Genomic DNA, 26,123 nt, shown 5'->3' on the forward strand with positions numbered 1-26,123 from the left:
ATTGAGCCACTCATTTTCACACAAATTCCTTCACCGCGACAGCCCTATTGACAACTGCTATAAAGGTTATGATCATTTGGATGTATTTCTTCATCATTTATCATCCATATACTGCTTATTAATTTACATCTACCAAAGCAGTCAACAATGAAGGATCAAGAATGGACACCAACCTATTTGTTCCTCAGTATCTTCATGTTTTATTCTGGATGGTTCTGGATCACTCATGTCTTCAATCTCCTCTTTAATAAACTCCATCTTTAACAGTCACACAGATTTCAGCTGCTACTCCTGGAGTTTGTCCTTCTCTTGTAGGATGATGGGAATATTCCCAGTATTTATTGGTGAATTGTTGTGGGAGGGGCTTCACTGCAGGTGTGAACTGTGATCACTGTGTTTTTATCCAATCTGCATTTAAAAAGTACAGAGTCATGTTAAACTGAGCAGCTCTTTGTCTCCAAAAGTTCCCTGTTTTAGCACATTAAGGTTGAAACAAACTACAGCATCATCACCTTTTAAATTTCATTTCAATTCTTGTCTTTGCTCTTTCACCTCCATCTGGTCTGAAACATATTAAAACATTAAGTTGTTAGAATGAGTTCAAGGAGGATAAATGTGAATTTTCAAGTGAACCCTGATTTAATAACAGAAAACAAGTGAGATCTGTTTATCAAATATTATATTTTTGATGTACCAAAGGTTAGTTTTGTCATTCTCTTGTTAATAGTCAAAATGTGAACGACAACTGCTGTACAAGATTATGATATAAGTGCATTTATATTCCTAGATTATTTGCTTATTTTTCACAGCTCTTATGATTGGCATCTAACAATATATTAAGCATTTGAACTAATTGAAAAAATGCATGCTTTTTTTTGTGCGTGTAGAGGGTAACTATAGAATTAAACAAGAGAATCTGGTTATTCAGATAATAGGCTAATTTTTGTTGTCTTTGAACTTTCATTATACAAATCAAATTAAACACCAGTGAATTTTTACAAACATGTCTTGTAAATATACAGCAGATTTCACCCAGAAACACAAATGAACCACATCTGCAGTTTATTGACAGAGGACAGTAGGGCTGCACGATGTATCATTTTAGCATCGATATCGCGATGTGCGCATTCACAACAGTCACATCGCTGGATGTGCGATGTCAAGTATAGGTATCGTAGTTGATCCGTGATTCATGATCAGTAAAGGCCAGCAGCTCCCCGGACCGTAATGCTTGTGATTCACAGATTAATTGCAAAGTTTAACCATCATAGAATGAAAATTTATAATTTGCATGTAGGGCTGGGTATCAAGATTGATACTAGTTTTTAGGTACTGACCATATTTTGACTATAGAACTTTTGTAACTAAGGATTATTCTATATATAATTTAAAATTCATGCAGTGCAAACTCTTTGATAACTTTATTCAATTTATGTATATTTCCTACCTCTTAGACATAAAAGTATACTGTATGTTGTTTCTACATTAAATTGGAGATTAACTGGAATTACTACATTATAAAATATATTAAAAACAAGTTTTTTTTAATGGTGAACATAACAGAATTTTTTTTATTAATTAGTTAATTTTTGCAATTGCTAAAAATTAAAAAAGAAACATGACTAAGTATTCATGTTTCTCTTTGTTGAATATTAGCCTAATTATTATTTTTTATTTAATATCTGCACAATTAATGTGCATTTAGCCTGCCTCTGCCATCCAGCACCCCCCAGGTATTTTCAGGTTATCAGGTAGACTATTTGTTTAAAAAAAAAACTTTTTATTGCTACTTTTTTTTTATTCTACTTTTTGAAATTGATATGATTATATACCCAAAAAAAAAAAAAAATTTGGTCTAGCAAAGAAGGATTTTATCTCACAAAGCTTTGAAATCCAGTGGTAAAATCATAGCTTTAAAAAAAAAGGCAAGAAAGGATGACAGTGTCCGTCATCCACCACCGAAGACCAATTTTGAGTGTTGTAAACAATTGAGAAAGAAAATGGATGCATATCATTCATTATATTGGATCCGTGCATTTGTCTAAATATACTATACTATAATATGCTCGCAGCTGTTTGTCACCAATGTTAATCAAACTCAAACAACAAAAAAGAATGAGAAAATTACTTTTGCTGTTCTAACAAAGATAATTAATTAAATTAATTATATTTCATTTTTACAGTGAAGACTATATGCAGTGTTATTTTACATTTGATTATTCAATGTCTGACTCTGTACCTGAATACAGTTAATTTACCTGAATTTTTTTCATCTATATCTTTGTTCTATTGTATTTATTTGTGCTTGTAATTTGTTTTACTTTCTATACAGATTTACTTCATTAAAAATCAGCCAAGTCATTCTAAAATGATTCAATCTTTCCAAATAGACCTATTCAAGTCATCTGGTGAAAGATCGCAGAAAAATAAAATAACGCAATGTAATTTTTTCCCAATATCGTGCAGCCCTAGAGACAATCAACACACACACGTCTTCAGATTCACTGTCTTTCAGCTGAAGGATGCATTAGAAAAGACATGTTAATTACCGTCCTCCCTAACAGTGACTGCAATTCATCTAATACACAGGTCACAGATATGGCTGGCTATAAACATACATTAACATCAAAATGAAAATGAAAGCTAAACCCATTTAAACGAAATTTCCACAGACTCAATCCACCAAAATGATATGTGGAGATTTTTTTTTTAAAGCGCGTTAATAAAAGTCCAAAAATACATCAAACTGTTGGCAGAAAAACGCATAGCCTACATATAACCTTATTCCGGTTTATGGCACTTCCATAATATAAACTAAATACTTCACTTAATTGTAACGAGGCATCAGCAAAGTGAGGATCCATTTGCAGCTTTATTGTGATCTTGGTCGTACAATCAGGGTCAATCACCAGCAAACACAACAGTAGAGACAAAGCAACTCGTAATGCGAAAACAGGCATAAGGTCAGGCAGCAAACTTACATAAATCAGTCCACAATAGAAAACAGTCCAGGGCAGGCAGCAAAGAATCACGAAGAGAATAAACAGTCCAAGAGTAATCCACGGGAAGACAAAAACACAGGCAGAAACGCTCAGAGATGTTCACCAGGGCAAAACAAAACCTCTCATGAGGAGCTTCTTCTTCATCTGTGTTTTTCATTGGCAGTTTGCAAACAAAGTGCATTACCGCCATCTTCTGGATTGAGGTGTGAACTCATTGGAATGTCATTTTATATTAGGGCTGTCAAAAGATAAATCGCGATTAATCGCATCCAAAATAAAAGTTTGTGTTTACATAATATATGTGTGTGTACTGTGTATAATTAAATTTGTATATATAAATACACACACATGCTTGTATATATTTAAGAAAAATGTGTAATTTATATATAAAAAATTATATTTATATATAATATAAATTATATATAAATACATACAGTATATGTATGCAAATATTTCTTAAATATATACATGCATGTGTGTGTATTTATATATACAAAATAATTATACACAGTACACACACATATACTATGTAAACACAAACTTTTATTTTGGATGCGATTAATCGCGATTAATCTTTTGACAGCCCTATATGTTACTACACTAAAAATAAAACCTAAATCCTGAGTTTCTTTCATAAAGATCATAACATCCTTAATTATAGATTGTGTGCCAGGCAAACTCAATAGTTTTTTTAAAGGGATACTCCACCGTTTTTTCATATTAAACTATGTTATTCCCTTAACTAAGACGAGTTTTTAAATAGGGAAAACGTTGATGTGTTTGGTCACTTCTAAATTCATTGCCGTTAGATACCATTGAATATACTGGGCTAAGCTACCTACTATCAGAGTGTCACCGCGCGCCAGAGCGATTAAGTGCACACACTGAGATGAGAGAGTATCAACTCGTCTTAGATAAGGGAATAACATAGTTTAATATGAAAAAACGGTGGAGTATCCCTTTAAACTCACTCCATTTTCCGTTTCCCTCTCTAGTTCTTTCCTTTTTTCAGAGTACTTTCTACACATCAAGAATATATGTTTTACATTTCCCACTTCTCCACAATGAATGCATAATCCAGTCTGGTGTTTTCCTATTAACTTCTTTAGGCAGCATTTAATCTTGTGTGCCCTATTCTCAACCTTGTAAGCATAGTTTCCTCCTGTCGTCTTAGACTCATGTTCTTTTAAACCATCACTTCTTTCTGGAAGCTGTATAAATGTCTTCCTTTCTCTTTCTGATCTAATGTATCCTGCCATATTTTATTAATAGTATCTTTAATGATAACTTTAATTTCTAATTTGCTAAGTGGAACTTGTATATTTATGGTCTCTGCCTTCAGGACTTCTTGTGCTAATGTATCCACCTTTTCATTTCCCTCAATACCCACATGCGCTGGAACCCTGGTAAACTGTATACAGTTTTTTTTTTTTTTTAGTTAATCTAAAAATTAATTGATTTACTTAGGGTGACCATATTTTGATTACCAAAAACCAGGACACTCGGCACGGCAATGAGATACTCAAATGATACTCGAAGTTTACTCAAAGATGCCTTATTAATTTCAATACATTTTAAAGTAGGCTATGCCTCCTCTGTATGGATAGAAAATTGTTATATTACAAAATACTACCAAAGACACAAATTCAGATAGGCTTCTCAGAGGTTACTCAACATTTTTTATTATGACAGGTTTCAAAAATAATGAATGAACTAATGATAGAAATAATGCATCTTCTGTATTAGAAAAATAAATTATAAATAACTAAAAAAAAATTGAACAAAAATAGCTCTCACAAACTTACAAAAACTAACTAACAAAAGATATTTATATCTTTAGTTTTCTTCTTCCTCTTTATCCTGTTTTTCTTCCTCATCCTCCTCGTTTGCCCATCTATATTTTGCTGTAGAGCTGATCTTTCCCAGCAGTTTTTTGTTGCTTAACAAATAAGCATGAAAGTCTTTGCAAGAAGTGTCTTTGAAGTTGTATTGCACAAATAGAATCCCTTTCAATGACTCAACAGAGAGCTGGTTCCTCTCCTTCGTCCACTGGCTCTGCATCAGTGAGAAAACCCTCTCAACATTTGCATTGTGAGAGGGCAGTGCAAAGACAAACTGTGAAATCTTCAGTAGTTCTGAGTAGCATCCAATGCTTTTGGCCTTCTCAAAGTATTTGGTACATCGTCAATTGGCACCCCCTTCTCTCTTAGGTAGGGGAGAGCCGGGACAGTTGAAACACTTTTCAGATAAATGTCGTTTTCTAAGATAAAGTTACAGATAGATTTTTTATTTTTTTGTGATTAACATCTCACATATGTGTTCTCTTAGTATCATGTGTTATTCGGTACAAATATAGAATGATTTAAGTAAAATTTGACTTTGAACGGGAGTTGTGCTTTGTTTCGATTGAAACACAGGGGTGGGACGGATGAAACATAACAGTTTAAACGGCAACTATTCATCTAATGCTTATTTTTGTGAACAATACCTGACAAGTAACTTATGTACATATTGTTACAAACATATTTTGTAATTTATTTTAATTTAAAGGTTTATATTAACAATTGTTGTTCTGTCTCCCAATAAACAATCGGCGATAAGCCTATGCGCATTTTGTAATCTTTTTAATGGGCTATTTTGACGAAGATAGGCAAATCCGTTTACAATTAATTTTCTTACATTTCTTCCTTGAGTCATATTGAGTGTTTGCTAGTTGAAAAGCCTGTTATTATGAAGAAAACAAGGTCAACCAGAAGACCATAAATTAAATTTATTGAAGATTGGGCAATTAATGATTATTACAGAGATAGCATGTGTTTTGTAATTGAAAATTAATTTGCATTAAAAGAAACACAAGTCTAGAAACAGTATATGAATCTATGAACAGTATAGGCTATGACCAGGTTTAACGTGCAGGACGCGCTGTCGGGACGGTTTAAACACTTGTTTCAACCGTCCCGACAGCGCCTCCTGTCATTTAAACCTCATTTGCCCTTAAACTAAAAAACTCTGATATTGCACACTTCAGGGTGTGTTGCAGTACTAATACACCTGCCGTATTATCATTACAATTGCACGTGAAACAATAAATCCAACTTGTCAGTCAAAATAAAAGTACTGCACGAAAGAATTCACTTACAGCACTCAAAAACAGCTTTGCGGCTTTAACTCCAAAACGGCACGACGTAAAGAAGAAATGTTTTCACGGGTATGGTAGGCATTGCGTTCTGTACGTGCTGACGAAATTTGACGTACATGACGTGAGTGGTTTTCAAGGAAATCTCAGTGTTTCATCCGTCCCGCGTTTCAATCGTCCCGCCTCTCCCCTACTTGATGCAGGCCTCCACATCATTCCAATCTGGTGGCTCACTCATATCCATCCACATAAATGTTGAGAACTCTTCCATGTGTAGCGGGAGGCCGCTTTAGGGGAGGAGCTCAATGACCACCTCTACATATGTACGACTACGTACAACAGGGAAATATTAATACTCACATTTAATAACCCACCAAAAGGACACACAGGAACGTTGTTATCGAGGAAGGGCCAGAGACGTGGATACAAAAATAATTTTTTTTTATTGTAGTCAGCAACAATCTTAAGACAACATTAAAAGAATCAAGAAATCAAGGAGAAAGCCAAGGCTTAACAATGGCAGGTACACTACTTTAGTGAGCACAAGGCTCCTATAATCACTCTTACCACCCTGTGCAAAGGTATCACACACACACTCAATATGGTCAAGCATGAACGCACAGCACTCGGTGACAAAACCTCCACCACAGCACGTGAGGGCCTACTAGCGGCCTGCCTTGAAGCCTCGGCTCCTGTAATGAGAGCAAAAATTACTGCACTAGTCTCAACATACAACAAAGACACTAACTACAAAAGAAAACAAATAATAAACACTTAAAATCAACAAACCAGAAAACAATAACACAAATAATGATGTTCTAGATTTGGTACCAACACAGAGTGTATGTAGTACAAAACTATGCTTCTAACAATACTTTCAAAAGCAAAACAGACATAAGCAAACCAAAACATTCATAAATACACAGAAAAATATATATTTAACAACAAATCACACAAATTGAAAGACTAGTTGGAGAAACAACCCAGCGATCACAAGGACGAGCGCTGGAGAGCAGGCGTCGCACAAGACGCATAAATCGAGAGCACGTGTTGATGAGAAATGTTATTGCCGGGAAGAGTCCGGACGTACAAACAGCAGGAATCCGAATGTATAAAGCAGCAGCGTCAAGCAGCGTTGCCCCGCAGGTGTCACTGACAGTCTATTCCTCCTAAAATATAAACATAAAACATATACTTGCAATCTAAAAAGGGAGCGCCACACAATAGTGAAGGTTTTACGTACCTTCATTTCATAACAGTCGCCCGTCCACATCACGCGCACACAAGACAACACCATGAGGAACGCCAAAGGAGAGTAACAACTGCCAACAGCCCACAGTTGCGAATTATCCTCAAGCTCAACGCATCACCAGACGCGGAACCGCGCAAGAGGAATGCCATAGGAGAGCAGCAGCTGCCAACAGCGCACAGCCGCGATTTATCCTCAAAACTAAAACGGAACAATTGTTTACATGACATCACGCATCTCTGTTTAACTAGTCAGCCAAACACATACCTCCAAGCGAGAACGGATGAGGAACCAGGAGGGGCAGTGCCCGGGCAATGACGCACCACACAGACGACAGCCACAGGTAAACAGTGACTCGAAACCCTGTGTGCATGTGCCACAGGTAGATCTCACTGAAGTCGTTTTCAAAAAACTTCTTGATCACTATGGGTGGCTTTTGCTGTGACAGAAATAATGCCTTTAAAGCTGGAAACATCTGTAGCATCCTCTCGATGCCTGGGAACAATGACAGCCACCTTGTCTTGCTGTGAGAAAGCATCCTCCTGTACTCAATGTCAACAAAATCACAGTACTCCTTCAGGTTCTCAGTCCGTACAGTGTAAATGTGGAAGTACTGTAGATTTTAAACATGATATTCTCAAGGTCAACCTCTATTGTCTGCCCCATGATGAACACAATTATTCAATATGTGTGCTGGGCAACCCACACCAATCAGAGTCTTGTTCTGCAGCAACCTCTTCAAATTTGCAAACACATTGTTTCCCCCTTCATCACGTCGGATTCCACCAAAATTTGTGTTGCAATTGTCTCCAGTAAATGCAATGCATTTTTCAGACAAATTGTTTTTTGCCAGCGTTTCAGTGAGATAATTTGCAATGGTTTCTGCTTTCTCATTAGGTGTGTCTTTCACCTCAATTAATTTTGTTTGCACACCGCCCTTGTTCCAATCAAAGTACTGGATTATGATCGGGAATATTTTCACTGCTCCGTGGTTACTCCCATCTGTACAAATACCACAATACTGGATTTCTTTCAGTGCTTCACGTGTGACTTCAACAGTGTGGGGCGCTAAAACACCATTCACAATGGCTTCGGTCTTAGTGCGGGCACTATTAAACTTTTTGGCCGTGTCAGAATCTAGGAATAACTTTTTTAGCAATGTACTAGTGCAATCCATGGACCTGTAGCTGTTGTGGTGTTTCACTGTATGAAATGACAATGCACCCTCTGCTGCATTCACAGCATCCTCAGATTTCCTGGATCTCACAAAGAACTCCGTCAACTTTGTTGAACTTGAACTACTCTCACCTCGCACAGCTTTTTTATGTTTTTCGGTGTCCATGTGAGCTTTGAGATCTGTTGCACCCCCATTGGACACCGAAACATATGTACCAGGTTTGCACACGGTGCACGCAGCCTCCCACTTGTCCCGACCGGGAGAGTAAGTGGGGAATTTCTTCTGTAACTCATTGGTAAACGTGCATTTGCGCTTCGGCATGTTGCAGGCATAAGTGCTCGCCTCAGACGGCTGTCTGCTCGCTCGTTGTGAGTGTAATGAGAGCCGCCCATACGGCAGCCTCTCAGGGATTACGTCACATGCAGCACTGCAGGTGTAGATTGCCCTAGTGCCGGCCAATTTAATGGCCCAATGAAAAATAATGAAAACCAGGACATTTTCATCACTTTATAAAAAACAGACAGGACGGCCAGGACAGGACGTGAAAACAGGACATGTCCTGGGAAAACAGGACGTTTGGTCACCCTAGATTCACTTAATCTAAAAGATCTGTATACATATAGATTTTCCACTCTGAATACTTGATAGGGAGGACATGGAATCTGATCAGATGACTATCCTATGCGGTTTAACTTCCTCTAACCCATTGCAGTGCTAAAATAATGGCCATTATTTCAACTGATAAGACTGAGAAGTGATCTGAAGTTCTTTTTTGGATGTTAATGTTGTATTTTGGGATGAATACATCTGCATCCATCTTACCAGTTATTGGATCTTTGGATCCATCTGTGTATATCTGTATTGAGGTATCATACCACATTTCTATATACGGTTGGATATTTTGATATATGCCTCTAGATTTTACAATGTCTTTTGTTTAATATTTACTATAGGAAAACAGATGGTGGGATGGCAGTCTTACTTATTGTTTTGCAGCATGCAATATTGTCTATTCCCATCTATTTTGCCTCTTTTCCCCCATTCCATCCAAAGCTACTGATGTTAGTTCGGCCATACTCCCAATACTCTTCAAGTACCTTTTTTGTAGGGTGTGTTATTTCATGTCCCTGCAGATTTGTCCAGTATGACATGCCAATTTGAGCCCCCTGATCTTTAATGGCATCTCTCCTACTTCTACTTGCAGTGAGGCTACATGTGATGTTCAGAAAGCTCCACAACACAAACACAGAGCTAGCCTGCACCCTATCCTAACCTGTCAGTGTGGTTTTGGCTGCAAAATTATATATTATGCATCCATAGTCAAAAATTGAGCGAACTAAGGCAATATACATTATTTTCATTGATGGACCTGATGCACCCCAATGATAAACACTTTAGTATATTTATACCTCTCTTACATTTATCTACTATTTTTTTTTTATCATGGACTTTAAAACTAAGTTTAGTGTCTAACCTAAATATCTTATCGCACTTTCTTGCTTGAGTGACTGTCCATACAGTTTCATATCTAGTCAAGGATTTACCTGTTTTTTAGTGAAACATAGTGAGTTTTTTCCACAGATAAACAAAAGCCCCATTCATATGTGCACTTTCTGACCTGATCTATTGCTTTCTGCATTCTTGACTCCAGTACACCAATGTTACGACCCCTCACCCACAATGCCCCATCATCTGCATATAATGCTTTACTCATTCTCTGTTCAACTCCAGAAAAAAAACATCATCAATCATAATATTAAATAATATTGGGCTACATACACTCCCCTGTATGGAGTATCGTTTTCTATTGAATATATGTTTGAGGATTTCACTGCTATCCTAACCTCGAGCCTGGTTCTACCACCAGACTCTCTCCATTGACAAGCGTTAACTTCCTTGAAGGTGGGTACTCCGATGAAGTTTAAGGCCATGTCCACACTAATACGTTTTTGTTTGAAAACGTATATTTTTCTCTCCATTTTGGCCTTCCGTCCACACTGAGACGGCATTTTTATTAGTGAAAACAAAGCTTTTTTGAAAACGCACTCCAAAGTGGATACATTTGAAAACGTTGTTTTCACGTTGTAGTGTGAACTGTGAAACCAGTGGTATTTAAAAACGATGATATAAATTTAGTCATGTGACGCATATTGTACCAACAGTTATTCATATTCATACCAGTATTGTGCCTGTTATGTGCTATTCACTTTCACACTGCTGCTAAAAATATTCTACATTGCACACTCTTCATATCACAGTCCTGCAAAGATGACAGAAATGACTCATTTGCTGTCCTGCGGCAATACATGAGAGCAGTCGCGTTTTAGACCAAACACATGGTGACTGTGTGCGACCTGGACCGCATCAGTGAATGGTGAGATATTTTACTAGATAAAATTATCCTGTCAGAAGAATTGCGCGATAACTTCATTATTTTTCCATCTGAATCATATCAGTGATCTTTTGTGGGGTTTTAAGCATGCGCAGTAAAGGTGCATTTGGCGTATTCAGGCGTATTTTCAAATGTTTCTCATCCACACTGAAACGTCCGAAAACGCCTGGACGCAGAACGTTTATAAACGAAAACGCCGTTTTCAAATCTATCCCGGATTAATGTAGACGTAGCCTAAAACTATTGGATCTGCCCAGAGCCACTCTGGATCTGCCATAGCCAATCACTAACGTTGGGTCGTGACGTAACCCTACAGCTCAAACTAGTGCACAAACTCAACATCATTGTTCTCAGCCGCTCCTTCTGTTCGCTGATTGGACCGCCAAAAAATTGGCTGGAGAAAACCCAAGAAAACCCTTTCTCAATAAAAGTCTCTGATCCAATTGAACCGTAATGAGGTAGAGCCTGAGAGCAGCTTAAATATTCCACTGATGAAAGTCAGGTGCAAGGGTAATCAGTGCCATGTACACGAGAGGGAAATGTAGTTCAAAGAGGTTCAATATTTGGGAGAGGGATCCCTCTGGTGGCGAGCAGAAGGAATCTCGTTTGTGACATTAATACCCAGGCCGTTCTCATCCCAAGGCGTCATATACTGACGCTTTTGACATTTCGTCTACATCCAACGTACATGGCACCCTTTAGCGTCAATATGAGACGCAGATAGATATGGGCCAGAAGGCGCCTCCTAGCGGTCTAACCCTAATCCTACCACAGACCTAAACCTACCCATAACCGAACAAAGCTCTGTGCGTCTCATATTGAAGCTAAAAGGTGCCATGTGCGTTGAGTGTAGACGAAATGTCAAAAGCGTCAGTATAATGACGCCCTAGGATGAGAATGCGTTGTAATACTGCATATTTTCACTTTTTAATGCAGAGACCTACCTGACTCTCAGTCACACAGGCTGTTCTGGGCTGCGTTTCCCAACAGCATCGTTAGCCAACTATGGTCGCAAGTTCCGTTGTTATCAGCAGTTCAACGAGTCGTGTTTCCCGAAACCATCGTTCCAACAAAACCAACAAACAGCATCGCAAAGTTGTGTGTATGGTACGACAGATCTCAACCTGTGGTTAGCAGAGTTTCTAGTTTGCATGACTGTGGACTCAATAAATCTTTATCTTTAGCCAAATAAGCAAGCTGACATTCAGTACAATCTATATATTAGAATACATACATATGTCATTTACATCTTTTAGTTTGTCAAAGTGGCGGTTTTGAAGAGTGCACATGTGCGAACGTGCTCTAGTATGTAAGCACGAACCTATGATATGATTGAATCTCAGATGCCATGTCCGAAATTTATAGTAAAACTTCTAGCATTAATTCGATCTCAAACAGATTAATGAAAGTATTTATTACTCCAACACCTGCGTGACATCATTAATCAACATGGTTGAACGACCAATTTGCAACACAGTTTCAGGAAACAGCCGTGACTAGCTTGATTTCTTCAATGATGTATCGTACTATGGTAGTAAAGCAGCGAGTTACGTCGTTGTACGGGAAACACACCCCTGACTGATAAACTGACGTAAAAAAAATGTTGATTCTTGTATAACAAAGTAATTTATTTTGATGAGTTGATGTAAAAATCATATGTTGTCGACTTATTGATCATATCATTTGTTAATACAAAAAATGTTGGTAGAGTCACCAAAAATAAAGTGTACAAAATAACACAAAGTGAAATAATGTGAAGTGGCATTTCGGGGAAACAGAAACAACAGTAAATACACAATACTAAAATGAACTATTAATGAAACATATGGATGAATAGAATGAACATCATTCCTGCATGCAAATCCTTCCCAGTTAACACATGATGTACAAGTTAAATAATTTATTGGTACTTTTTTGGTAATTTTAACGACTTACTAATTGAAAACATAACTACGACACTCCATGCTAGTCATTTATTTATTATTACTTATAATGAAGTGATGATATACAGCACACGCTGTATTTGCAGTATAACGGCTGACAACAGTGACAAGACAGGAAAGTGTGTGTTCCTAAGGTGAGAGACTTTTTATTTCATGGCAAGATATGAAAATAACATTATAATAATGACAGTTTTACAACATCTCTGACCGCAGATACTGAATCAGGAAAACATGTTTTTCTCAGTTGCTTTTTCTTAAAATTAGTCTCACAGAAGTCTCAATAGTCTTTCAAAATAAAAGCCTTGCATCAGAAAATCACAGAGTTATGTTTGTTGTTGTTTCTTTGAATGCAAACTCTGCGACCCACTCTTTTGGAAGGAACTCTGTATTTTGTTCATCGCACACCATTTACTTGAATGTATTTGACATGAAATGTCGCTCATTGTGACGACGTATTACAACATATCTTCATGTGAGTCAGAAGGCTTCTTTTATGTTTGAAGCTCTTCTCACACCGAGTACAGTCGTGTGAGTTTTCACTAGTATGAACTCGCTCGTGTTCTTTCAGGTTTCCAGACTGAATGAAACTCTTGTCACAATATGAGCACTTGTAAGGTTTTTCTCCAGTGTGAATTCTTTGGTGCCGTTTCAAATTGCCTGCTGTGGTAAAGCTTTTCCCACAGTCAAAACACACATGATCTTTCACTTCATTGTGTGTTTTCTGGTGCAGTTTAAAACTGTCCAGCCTTGAAAAACTCTTTCCACAGAGAGAACACACATAAGGCCTCTCATCTGAATGAACTTTCAGGTGTAGTTTTAGATTTGATAATGAAATAAAATCTTTACCACACTGACCACAGTTAAATGGTCTTTCTCCAGAGTGAATACGCAGATGATGACTGAGACCTGTTGCATCTCTGAAACTCTTTCCACACTGAGTGCATGTATACGGTTTCTCTCCAGTGTGAATTCTCATGTGTTTGTTAAGGGTTCCTTTCCGTGTGAAACACTTTCCACACTGAGTGCAGGTGTGCGTCTTTTTGGCTTTTGTTCTTTGAATTGTAAAGTTATGATGTTCCTCCTTCACTTCATTCAGTTCTTGTCTTTGCTCTTTCACTCTCACCTGGTCTAAAATACACAGAAATACAGTTAGAATCAGTTCAAGTGAACCCTGATTTAATAGCAGAAAGCAACAGAGAGCAGATCTTATCATTCACTAGTTAATATATTAAAATATGTTTGACAACGGCTATATACAAGGTCATGATCATTTAGATGTATTTCTCCATCATTTATCATCCATATACTGCTTATTAATTCACATCCACCAAAACAGTTAACAATGAAGAATCAAGAATGGACACCAACCTATTTGTTCCTCAGTATCTTCATGTTTTATTCTGGATGGTTCTGGATCTCTCATGTCTTCAATCTCCTCTTTAATAAACTCCATCTTTAACAGTCACACAGATTTCAGCTGCTACTCCTGGAGTTTGTCGTCCTCTTGTAGGATGATGGGAATATTCCCAGTATTTATTGGTGAATTGTTGTGGGAGGGGCTTCACTGCAGGTGTGAACTGTGATCACTGTGTTTTTATCCAATCCGCATTTAAAAAGTACAGAGTCATCATGTTAAACTGCTGCTGAAAAACCTCTTTGTCTCCAAAAGTTCCCTGTTTTCAGCTCATTCATTATGGTGATGTCTGAGATCTTCTGTAAATTGGCACATTAAGCTCATTTTATTGGTGTCAAAAGGCTGAAACAAACTACAGCATCATCACTTTTAACTTCAGTTGATGTGTGTCTTGGTATGTTCGCCGGGGAGGCCCTAATTTATGTGTAACTACTGGTCCCCCGGCGCTATTTGTGTGTAAAGTGAGTGCGTGTGTGAGTAAGGGGGTAGGAGAGCAGGTTACCTCCCATATGACTCTTATACTGTATAGCTATTGACGACGGCTATGTATTTAGCGTGAGTGGTATTGATGGTATGTCCTGATATTTGGTGTGTATTCATTGGTGTGGTATTTAAGCGATTTATATGACTTTGAGGTTTGCAGTGCAATGAAATTATGCATGTTATAGGTGATCACATGAATTGATTTAATGCATGTATTTAACAACCGTGCTGAATATTATTGTCCTGATTGATTGATGCTTTATTTCTCTTTATCTTATTAAATGTTATCATTAATTACAAATACATGATTAGAATTGTATCTGTCATTTCATGAACCCGCTGTCCCCCCCTGGGTTTTAATATTATGCTTGTCCAAAAATAAAATTGTTATATTTATATCTAAGGAATTGTGTCCTTGAGTGTTTTCCTTGGTTATTGAGCCACAGAAAATCATTGGTCCAGTAGAGAACCTGTAAATCACTCTTATTACAAGTTGGGGTGGTTACACACAGGACTTTTTTGTTAGAGACAAAGAACCGCCTTACACTGACAGCTAAATGACAAGTCAGAAAGTTACAACTCAAAAACAACTTCCACAAAACTAACGTCACAGATCTAAAGGTTATTTCATTTAAACATTTGCTTTATCTGAATCTTAGTTTATTTTAATTATTGGATCTGTAGAAACCTTTTACTCACAAAAATCACACATTGTCAGTGAAATGGTAATTTTATTTGTTGTTATTGTATATACATCTGTTTATGTAATAACAAGCTTTATGTAACTAAAACAAAGGTGAAAAAAAAAAAATCACCTTCAAGGAATCGTTTCATATATTAATAAATAACTGATTGATGTTTGTTTTTCTACATTTGTTTCCAAACATTTGCTCACTGTGACACAGAACAATGCTTTCTAATATGATTCACTAGATTACTTGATCGGGTGAAACTCTTCTCACACTGAGTACAGTTGTACGGCTTCTCTCCAGTATGAACTCGCTCGTGTGATTCCAGGTGTCCAGACCGAGTGAAACTCTTGTCACAATATGAGCACTTGTAAGGTTTTTCTCCAGTATGAATTCTTTGGTGCCGTTTCAGATCACCAGCTGTAGTAAAGCTCTTCCCACAGTCAAAGCACATATGATCTCTCACTTCATCATGTGTTTTCTGGTGCAGTTTAAAACTGTACAGCCGTGAAAAACTCTTTCCACAGAGAGAACACACATAAGGCCTCTCATCTGAATGAACTTTCAGGTGATCTTTTAGTTTTGATGATGAAATAAAATCTTTACCACATTGATCACAGTTAAATGGTTTTTCTCCAGAGTGAGTACGCAGATGATACTTGAGACCTGATGCATGAGTAAAACTCTTTCCACACTGAGTGCATGTATACGGTTTCTCTCCAGTGTGAATTCTCATGTGTCTGTTAAGGTTTCCTTTATGTGAGAAACTCTTTCCACACTGAGTGCAGATGAGTGTCTTTTTGGCTTTTGTTCCTTGAATTGTAAAGTTATGATGTTCCTCCTCCACTTCATTCAGTTCTTGTCTTTGCTCTTTCACTCTCACCTGGTCTAAAATACACAGAAATACAGTTAGAATCAGTTCAAGTGAACCCTGATTTAATAGCTACAGAGATCAGATCTTTCACTTTTGTTGTGTCATTCACTTGTTAAAAAATTTAAATGCTTGACAACTGCTATATACAAGGTTATGATCATTTGGCTGTATTTCTCTATCCTTTATCATCCATATACTGCTTATTAATTCACATCTACCAAAGCAGTCAACAATGAAGAATCAAGAATGGACACCAACCTATTTGTTCCTCAGTATCTTCATGTTTTATTCTGGATGGTTCTGGATCACTCATGTCTTCAATCTCCTCTTTAATAAACTCCATCTTTAACAGTCACACAGATTTCAGCTGCTACTCCTGGAGTTTGTCCTTCTCTTGTAGGATGATGGGAATATTCCCAGTATTTATTGGTGAATTGTTGTGGGAGGGGCTTCACTGCAGGTGTGAACTGTGATTACTGTGTTTTTATCCAATCTGCATTTTAAAAGTACAGAGTCATCATGTTAAACTGCTGCTGAAAAACCTCTTAGTCTCCAAAAGTTCCCTGTTTTCAGCTCATTCATTATGGTGATGTCTGAGATCTTCTGTAAATTGGCACATTAAGCTCATTTTATTGGTGTCAACAGGCTGAAACAAACTACAGCATCATCACCTTTAACTTCAGTTCTTGTCTTTGCTCTTTCACCTCCATCTGGTCTGAAACATATTAAAACATTAAGTTGTTAGAATGAGTTCAAGGAGGATAAATGTGAATAGGGGACGGTATGAAAATTATAGTGACCAAAGTTATTGTCACGATGTGGGTTTTGTGTCTTGTCTATTATTTATCCCAGGTGTTTCTGATTTACCACGCCCCCTTGTTATCTTGTCTAGCTCGTTTGTCCCTGATTATTTAAACCCTGTGTTTCAGCCTTGTCTTTGGGAGTTCTTGTATGTCTTACAGTTTGCTGTAGCATGTTAACGTTGATGTTGGTTGTTCCTGTTCCCGAGTCCTGTATCCAGTCTAATTTGTATAGTTTGTGGTCTGTTAAATAAAGCGGGTGCTGCATTTGGATCCTGCCTCATCTCTGCCTCAACCGCACTACGTTACAGCTATCGCAGTTATACATATTATCACTGTTTTGTTAAAAATGAAATGGAAATGTTAAAGGGTTAGTTCACCCAAAAATGAAAATTCTGTCAGTAATTACTCACCCTCATGTTGTTCCAACCCCGTAAGACCTTTGTTCATCTTCGAAACACATATTAAGATATTTTTGATTAAATCTGAGAGCTGATTACTCCTCCATAGGCTTCTAAGGGAATGAAACTTGCTGGCCCAGAAAAGTTATTAAAGACATCGTTAATATAGTCCAAGTGACTACAGTGGCTCAATCTTAAGTTTATCAAGCGACGAGAATACTTTTTGTGCGCAAAAAAACACAAAAATAACGACTTTATTCCACTATTCATTTCCTTCTCTCTTGGCCTCTTGCTATTCCGCCATACATTATAGTTATCCTTTTTAACCCGCTTAGAAAAGCGCCACGTTTTATTTTGTGTCACCTTACTTGGTCGTATAACTCCTCGTGTAACTTTTTAAATAGGGAAAACGTTGATGTGTTTGGTCACTTCTAAATTCATCTCTGTTTGGATCCTAATGAATGAACTGGGCTAAGCTAAGTGCCATCGAAGTGTCACCGCGCGCCAGAGCGATTAAGTGCACGCACTGAGATGAGAGAGGTATGTATCAACTCGTCTTAGTTAAGGGAATAACATAGTTTAATATGAAAAAACGGTGGAGCATCCCTTTAAACATTTAAAAAACAATATTTATTAGTAATATTAACTTTTTATTTATGAGTAATGTTAACTTTTTTTATTTCCTCTAAACCTTTGTAAAATAGTAGCCTATTCCATACAACAACCAGTAAGCTATACGTTACATGACATTTCTTACAAGACAGAAGGGGCAGACACACAGATAAAGGTAATGTGAGTTTATTCTGAACAACCAGATGAGTGATCGGCAGCGCAGGTGAAGGTAAGTGGGTAAGTAGATATACAGATGATGTAGACTTGAATGACTCAGTTCGTTTTCTTGTAGATGGAGATCGGATGGAGACACAGGACTGGAGAAGAATCTGGAGCACACACAGGAGACGTGGAACAACGAGGAAGACTTGGAGCGATAACAAGGAAACAGGTAAACAGCATTGGAGTCCAAGAGGTAAGCACAGCATTAACGTCTTGATGCAAACGATTCCAAACAAGATTGAGAGTGAGAGTGGTGCTTAAGTGCTGGAGGTAATTGCTGGATTGATGACGTGCAGGTGTGTGTGATCAGTACTCAGGAGAGGGAGTGCGCTGTGATTGAGTGAGGGTGGAGTCTGGCGTGATTGTGACAACATTGGCCTTTATTGTCGATGATTACAGCAATACAGCACATTTTACACTGTTTTTAACACATACAATATTGCCTACATTTAAACTCATTTAACAAACATTTTAGAAGTAAAAATGAAACATTTAAACATTCAGGTAGCCTAATTCAAGTGTAATCAACCAGTCTGTTATCCCATAAAAAGTGGGGTGAGTTGTGCCAGTTTTTACTCAAAGTGACTTTAAAGTGAGGCCATGGCAGTAATGCCTTCAACTTAAGGATGTACATATATTTCAGGATGTGGTGCATTCCTGAGAACAATAACTTTGGATCTGAAATAAATTGTTTCAGAAATATAGCTCTTGGGAAAAAAGTGGTCTCATGGCACAACTTGCCCCTGGTGCGGGGGAAGTTGTGCCTTTGGGGGAATACATTGGGGGTAAATTGTGCCAGTGATTTCTGAAGTAAAAGATAACATTTTAATGTTATGAACCGTAATGCTATATGAAAGCAAGACAAATTCAATACAAAATTACTCATTTAAGGTTTATTTAGATATTGTCACCCTGGAATACCATAGCATACGATTTTCCTACTATGGTCAATTGCATAGGGATTTTGTATTGAACATAACTCTGGATCACAGTGTCATAGAGACAAGGGGACGGGCTCATTTTACTCAGACGACCAATCAGTCTCTCAGGATCATTGTGAAGCTATCAAGCTACGCCCTAGCAACCATTTAGAGCACCATAGCAACACAATATATGATATATGTGAATCATTTCAGGCAAAAAGGCTTTGGCAATAGATGCCTGTTGACATAGCGCTGTCTGTCAATTATGTAACATATAAGAATAAAGTGACAAGGCTAATTTCTAAACATCCTATTGTGACATAGGCCACTTAAAAACGGAATAAAACTTCTCTTTAATAACATAGTGCAAACTCAAAACTGAAATCAGTGTTAGCTAAATTAAACAAATACCAGGCAGGCCTAAGTCAAACAATGATGAGGCATGCCCATCTCCTCACTTCTCAAGATTATCCCCTGTGAGTATGTAGGTCTAGGTGGTCTGGATCTGGCACAACTTAACCCAGGCCCTTTGGCACAAATCACCCCAGACCCACAAGTTTGAAAAACTCGCATGATCCAGCAGATAAGAGCTAACATCATGCTAACTGTATAGACTCATTGTGTAGCCTACTAAAGCACTAAAACATGTGTGAAATGTTTTCAAACTTGTCTATAATTGACCCTTCGCAGAGACCCGCCCCCCTTAGTTACTGTCGCTATGCCCGACAAGCTACGCTGCTCTCACGCCACACCATGTTCTCACGCAGTGAAAAATACATCGCGGAGCAGAGAGGAGACTGACAACACGCTGACAGACAGGACGGACCAGGTTTTTTTTTGGTTACTTTTGATATTAGACATAATAAACAAAGTCTCACCTTTCAAATGTGGTCATTTTTTAAAAGAAATTTAAACGATACATACCGTTTTGTGGCTCTTAAATGTGTCTGACAGATCGCTGTAGAGCATCAGTTAAAGCTGCTCGTGAACCGATCATCTCTTCCTTCTAGTTAATATATAGCATCAAATAAACATGAATGAACATAAGAAGGAATGTTGTTTTAACCGCGGAAAGGCGTCAGTACATTCCGTTTTTCAAGTTCAAATTCTCCCATGTTAATCTGCTATCTCTCCTGACTGCTTTGTCGGACAAAATGGCGGATGGCGGATTATGATTGGTTAGATCGCCTGTCAATCAAGCTCCCTGCGAAGGGTCAATTGTTCAGACACTACAATCAAAAAACCTTAATCATAGAAATTTTACTTTGAAAGGGAAAAAACAGTTTTTTGCACTAAAATGTGCTTAACTCTCATGCCATGTGTCTCTCTTCTTTGGAGGACGAGTAAAAGTGATTGCTTTTCAAAATTATGTGGTCACATGACCAATTTCTTACATGGTTTTCTAGAAACAAGGGGTGGAACTACTTCCCCCCTGGCACAAATCACCCCACTCTCCCCTATCCACCGGATCATCGCTGGTACTCGTGCCGGAGATGGACTCGCGCTCTGCGGGTGAACTTCGAACTTTAGACCGCCGTCCTGCATTTCACTCACAGCCGAAAGATACTGCGAGCGACTGACTCCATAACCTGCCAATAAACAGTGACAGTTCTGAGGACATTTTATCATCCAAATTAATTATATTCATTATCATTAGGAATAAATTTGTGTGTTTATGCAAGGCGTTTCAATCATGCGAAAAGACAGGCGCGACTCTCGTTTAGGTGTTGAATTACGCCTCTGTATGTTGTTTTGCATTAAATAAAATGTTTTAAAGCACAGTAATGATTTTAGATAAAATAAAATATACACAAACCTGAATTTCACAGAGGAAATGCACCAAATCTGCGACGCTGAGAAGAGAACTGTTGTTTCTTTGTTCTGCTGAACACAAAGGAAGATATTTGGAAGAATGTTTTAATCAAACAGATCTCGGTCCCCATTGACTTCCATAGTAGGAAAAAATATATACTATGGTAGTCAATGGGGACCGAGATCTGTTTGGTTACAAACATTCTTCCAAATATCTTCCTTTGTGTTCAACAGAACAAAGAAACTCATACAGGTTTGGAACAATTTCAAACAAATTCATTTTTGGGTGAACTATCCCTTTAATAAATCACTCGTATAAATATATAAAACCCAAAATATAAAGACAATCTTCACAGGAAATAGTTATGAACTATTTACTTAAAGGAGAACTCCGGTCAATTTTAACATTGAGCTCATTTTTTTGTACATTTGGAGTGCTGTCAATACAGAGAACAACGACAAGAATCGGTGTTGCCTACACCGTTATCCTCTTTTTAAAATTTGCACCCTGTTGACTACAATAGGGCAAGTTTTAAACCGGCTTTTAGCCTCTTAAAGGACAACTCTAGTGAAAAATGAACCTAGGGGTAATTAACACATGGTTACCGAGTCGATCGTTCTCTGCGATGCGTTTTCATGAAAATCGAATGTATAGAGTTTAATCTTTAAAAACATATTAGCTCATAACACTAGTATATGGGGCATAGAGTAAGTAAAAATAAATCGCTAGTTAATACCACTAACAAGGCTCAAAATAGCCTCACACTAACACGGTAACATAATGAGGGTCCTTACATACAAACCGAAGCATAGAGAACTTTGTAAGTGTACAGACAGTTTAATAAGAAGATACTTTATAAAGACAGTACATTACGCGTTTACATGCAGGATCCATCTTGGAAAACAGTCTCGACTAATCGAGCCACGAACGCCGTGCTAAGTGAGCTCTGGTCAATAGGAATTACGTTTGTGAAATCTAACGTAGCACGGCGTTTGTGGCTCGATTAGTCAAGACTGTTTTCTTCTTATTAAACTGTCTGTACACTTACACAGTTCTCAATGCTTCGGTTTGTATGTAAGGACCCTCATTATGTTACCGTGTTAGTGTGAGGCTATTTTGAGCCTTGTTAGTGGTATTAACTAGCGATTTATTTTTACTTACTCTATGCCCCATATACTAGTGTTATGAGCTAATATGTTTTTAAAGATTAAACTCTATACATTCGATTTTCATGAAAACGCATCGCAGAGAACGATCGACTCGGTAACCATGTGTTAATTACCCCTAGGTTCATTTTTCACTGGAGTTGTCCTTTAACATCTTTGATGTGTCATTACAATTACAGTAATCGATTGTCGAGTTCACGCGCGTGATCATAGGTACTAAACCTATGCGCGTGAACTCGACAATCGATTACTATGGACTTCGACCGAAAACAGGATGTAAACACAGGTATGTGCGCTGGCTGAAATAACATCATTTTTATTCATATCTTTCACATCTACTGCAGTCAGATTCACACGCGTTCACTCCGAAGGAATCACTCATTTTCCATTTACTACATACAGTAGGCACTCTCATTCCATGTATGGGGCACATATATATTATTCATATGACACACAAAGCCGGCATTCCCATCAGCTTGCGATAGACTATGCATAATAGCCCCTCTGCCCCATGTCACACCGCCCCTTGTCACACACGCGCCGAGTGTGCACAGCTCGGACTACTGTCATTGTGACTCCCCACCCTGCCTCCACATTACCCCCTAACTGTCCTATGAATACTTCGACCTTGTCTAACATACCCTTCTCCACTACAATACTGTCACCACTATTGCGGAGAGGCACACGGTCAGAAGACAAAGCTGGCTAGTGCGGTAAAAATCTGTAAAAATCTCCCACCTCGTTCCCCACAACACTAACACGACTGCTAACTTCACGATGAACACTCCGACGCCAGGAAACATTGTTCCCACCACTGACATTGGGCAAAGGTTTCACCATTTGTGCTTGGTGTAGGGCTACTTTCACTTTCAGAATCACCGTCATCATCAGAGTCCGCAAATAGAAGACCCAACACTTCATTGCGGGAAAGCTTTATTGATGCCATTAGATAATAACAATAATAATAATAATAATAATAATCTAATGCAAATTCTCGCTGCCGTCATAGGCGTAATTTGCGGGTGGGACGGGTGGGACATGTCCCCACCACTATTTTCTAAGGTCGATATTGTCCCCACCACTTTTGAAACATCTCGCAGCACGAATGTACCAATACAAATAAACAAAACATCTCCAGTTAACTAGCAGAGCATTCATTTCGTTCGTTTTTTAAATAAGAGGCGATCTAGCGCTGAAATGTGTTGTTTTTTAAATCAACTGATCAAAGTGCGCGTTGCCGCTGTGATCAGTGGCCGGATACTGTGTTTGTTTCTGGACTGATTCGCACTGATTCAATGCGCTCTAGCTCGATGATTTTGTATAGAAGCATGACGTTTTTCATGACGAGTCGGGGATGAAGTATGACATGTCTGCCATCTAGTGGAGGGGAGGTCGAACGAAATTTGACACTCTATTTGACAAAATCGGCCGTTTTATTCAGTGCCGCATCTTGTCAAGTAAACTCGACCGTGCCGCCTAGAGGGTTAAACTTGGTGTTTTACCAACTTTTAACTCGTATCTGTCACAGCACAATCTTCACGTGTGTCTCCATCTCATTTCTGTTCATTCTTCCCCCTTCCTCCTTCACGACCTCTCACCCCGCTCCTGATCGGACACTCTCACGGGTAAGTGCATTTTCAAACAAACTTAATATATTAACACATATAAACATAATATAAACACTTGTATCAAAGTGAAATATATATTGCAATGAAAATAACCAAAATAAAATATTGGCTTATGGAAATACTCTTTTTTCCATAGGGCTACATAAGGATTATTCCTCACAGCGAAGCAAGACGACTTAAAGTGCACGAGTCTGATAAAACTCGCGGTGTGTTTTATCGAGCTGATAGTGGGCGTTCACAGGTTTGCATGGATTGCCTCAGATCATTTGTGTTTGAATAGCGCGCGCTCTGTGTTGGTTTGGTCACATTAACACTTAATGAGATACAATGAGCTGAGATGAGAACGGCTGACATCTTTCTCTTTTCATACAGATTACATAAACTGAGAATATTTGTTTTTTATATAAATTACTTCATTTAAAAGAAGAGAATTCAAGCTTCATGCCTGTGTGTCTGTATGCCTGTTTGACTGAGTATTCGCTGAGTTACAGTTCATTTTCTGACGCGTTTCAGAATTGACTTCACTGACAGAGAGAATTAAGGCAGAACTCGCATCATGTTTATTTTTCTTTATGTGGTGAAAAGTACAACACTTTGTTTTTATTGTGAGTATACACAAAAATAATAATAACTTAACAGGATCGAATGATGTATAACACAAGTATGTAAGATCAAAATCAACAGAGTATTTTGAGTCTCTGTTGCATTGATAAGAAAAAAAGCGAGCAGATCACGCCGTTGTGATCGCCGACCCCAGGGGTTAACAAATAACTGAGTGTTGTTGTTTTTCTACATTTGTTTCCAAACATTTGCTCACTGTGACACAGAAAAATGCTTTCTAATATGAGTCCCTAGACTATGTGATTGGGTGAAACTCTTCCCACACTGAGTACAGTCGTACGGCTTCTCTCCAGTATGAACTCGCTCATGTTCTTTCAGGTTTCCAGACCGAGTGAAACTCTTGTCACAATATGAACACTTGTAAGGTTTTTCTCCAGTGTGAATTATTTGATGCTGTTTCAGACATTCAGCTGTAGTAAAGCTCTTCTCACAGTCAAAGCACATATAATCTCTCACTTCATCATGTGTTTTCTGGTGCCGTTTAAAACTGTCCAGCCTTGAAAAACTCTTTCCACAGAGAGAACACACATAAGGCCTCTCATCTGAATGAACTTTCAGGTGTTTTTTTAGATCTGATGATGAAATAAAATCTTTACCACACTGATCACAGTTAAATGTTTTTTCTCCAGAGTGAATACGCAGATGAACACTGAGACCTGTTGCATGAGAAAAACTCTTTCCACACTGAGTGCATGTATACGGTTTCTCTCCAGTGTGAATTCTCATGTGTGTCTTAAGGGTTCCTTTCTGTGTGAAACTCTTTCCACACTGAGTGCAGGTGTGCGTCTTTTCGGCTTTTGTTCTCTGAATTGTAAAGTTACGATGTTCCTCCTCCACTTCATTCAGTTCTTGTCTTTGCTCTTTCACTCTCACCTGGTCTAAAATACACATCAAGTTAGAATCAGTTCAAGTGAACCCTTATTTAATAGCAGAAAGCAACAGAGATCAGATCTTTCACTTTTTGTTCTGTCATTCACTTGTTAATATAATAAAATGTTTGACAACTGCTATATACAAGGTTATGATTATTTGGATGTATTACGCGTTTATCATCCATATACTGCTTATTAATTCACATCTACCAAAGCAGTCAACAATGAAGAATCAAGAATGGACACCAACCTATTTGTTCCTCAGTATCTTCATGTTTTATTCTGGATGGTTCTGGATCACTCATGTCTTCAATCTCCTCTTTAATAAACTCCATCTTTAACAGTCACACAGATTTCAGCTGCTACTCCTGGAGTTTGTCCTTCTCTTGTAGGATGATGGGAATATTCCCAGTATTTATTGGTGAATTGTTGTGGGAGGGGCTTCACTGCAGGTGTGAACTGTGATCACTGTGTTTTTATCCAATCTGCATTTAAAAAGTACAGAGCCATCATGTTAAACTGCTGCTGAAAAACCTCTTTGTCTCCAAAAGTTCCCTGTTTTCAGCTCATTCATTATGGTGATGTCTGAGATCTTCTGTAAATTGGCACATTAAGGTCATTTTATTGGTGTCAACAGACTGAAACACTACAGCATCATCACCCTTTAACTTCAGTTCTTGTCTTTGCTCTTTCACCCCCATCTGGT

The 26,123-nt window shown here is 38.0% G+C and overlaps 1 protein-coding gene across 1 annotated transcript; it reads right to left on the reverse strand.

Annotated features, from left to right (window-relative positions):
- Positions 1-9,583: 9,583 nt before the first annotated feature.
- Positions 9,584-25,436, reverse strand: LOC311091264 (uncharacterized protein; the record flags this gene model as incomplete). The annotated part of the gene is made up of 6 exons (XM_084127082.1): positions 9,584-9,773; positions 13,415-13,656; positions 13,746-13,833; positions 13,919-14,027; positions 16,369-16,373; positions 24,742-25,436. 6 exons carry the CDS (start codon positions 25,434-25,436, stop codon positions 9,584-9,586), a joined length of 1,329 nt encoding a protein of 442 aa, XP_083983208.1.
- Between the last annotated feature and the right edge of the window lie 687 nt (positions 25,437-26,123).

The sequence above is a fragment of the Abramis brama genome (assembly GCF_963993115.1).
Source record: "Abramis brama genome assembly, chromosome: 10".
In the NCBI taxonomy this organism is placed as follows: domain Eukaryota; kingdom Metazoa; phylum Chordata; class Actinopteri; order Cypriniformes; family Leuciscidae; genus Abramis; species Abramis brama.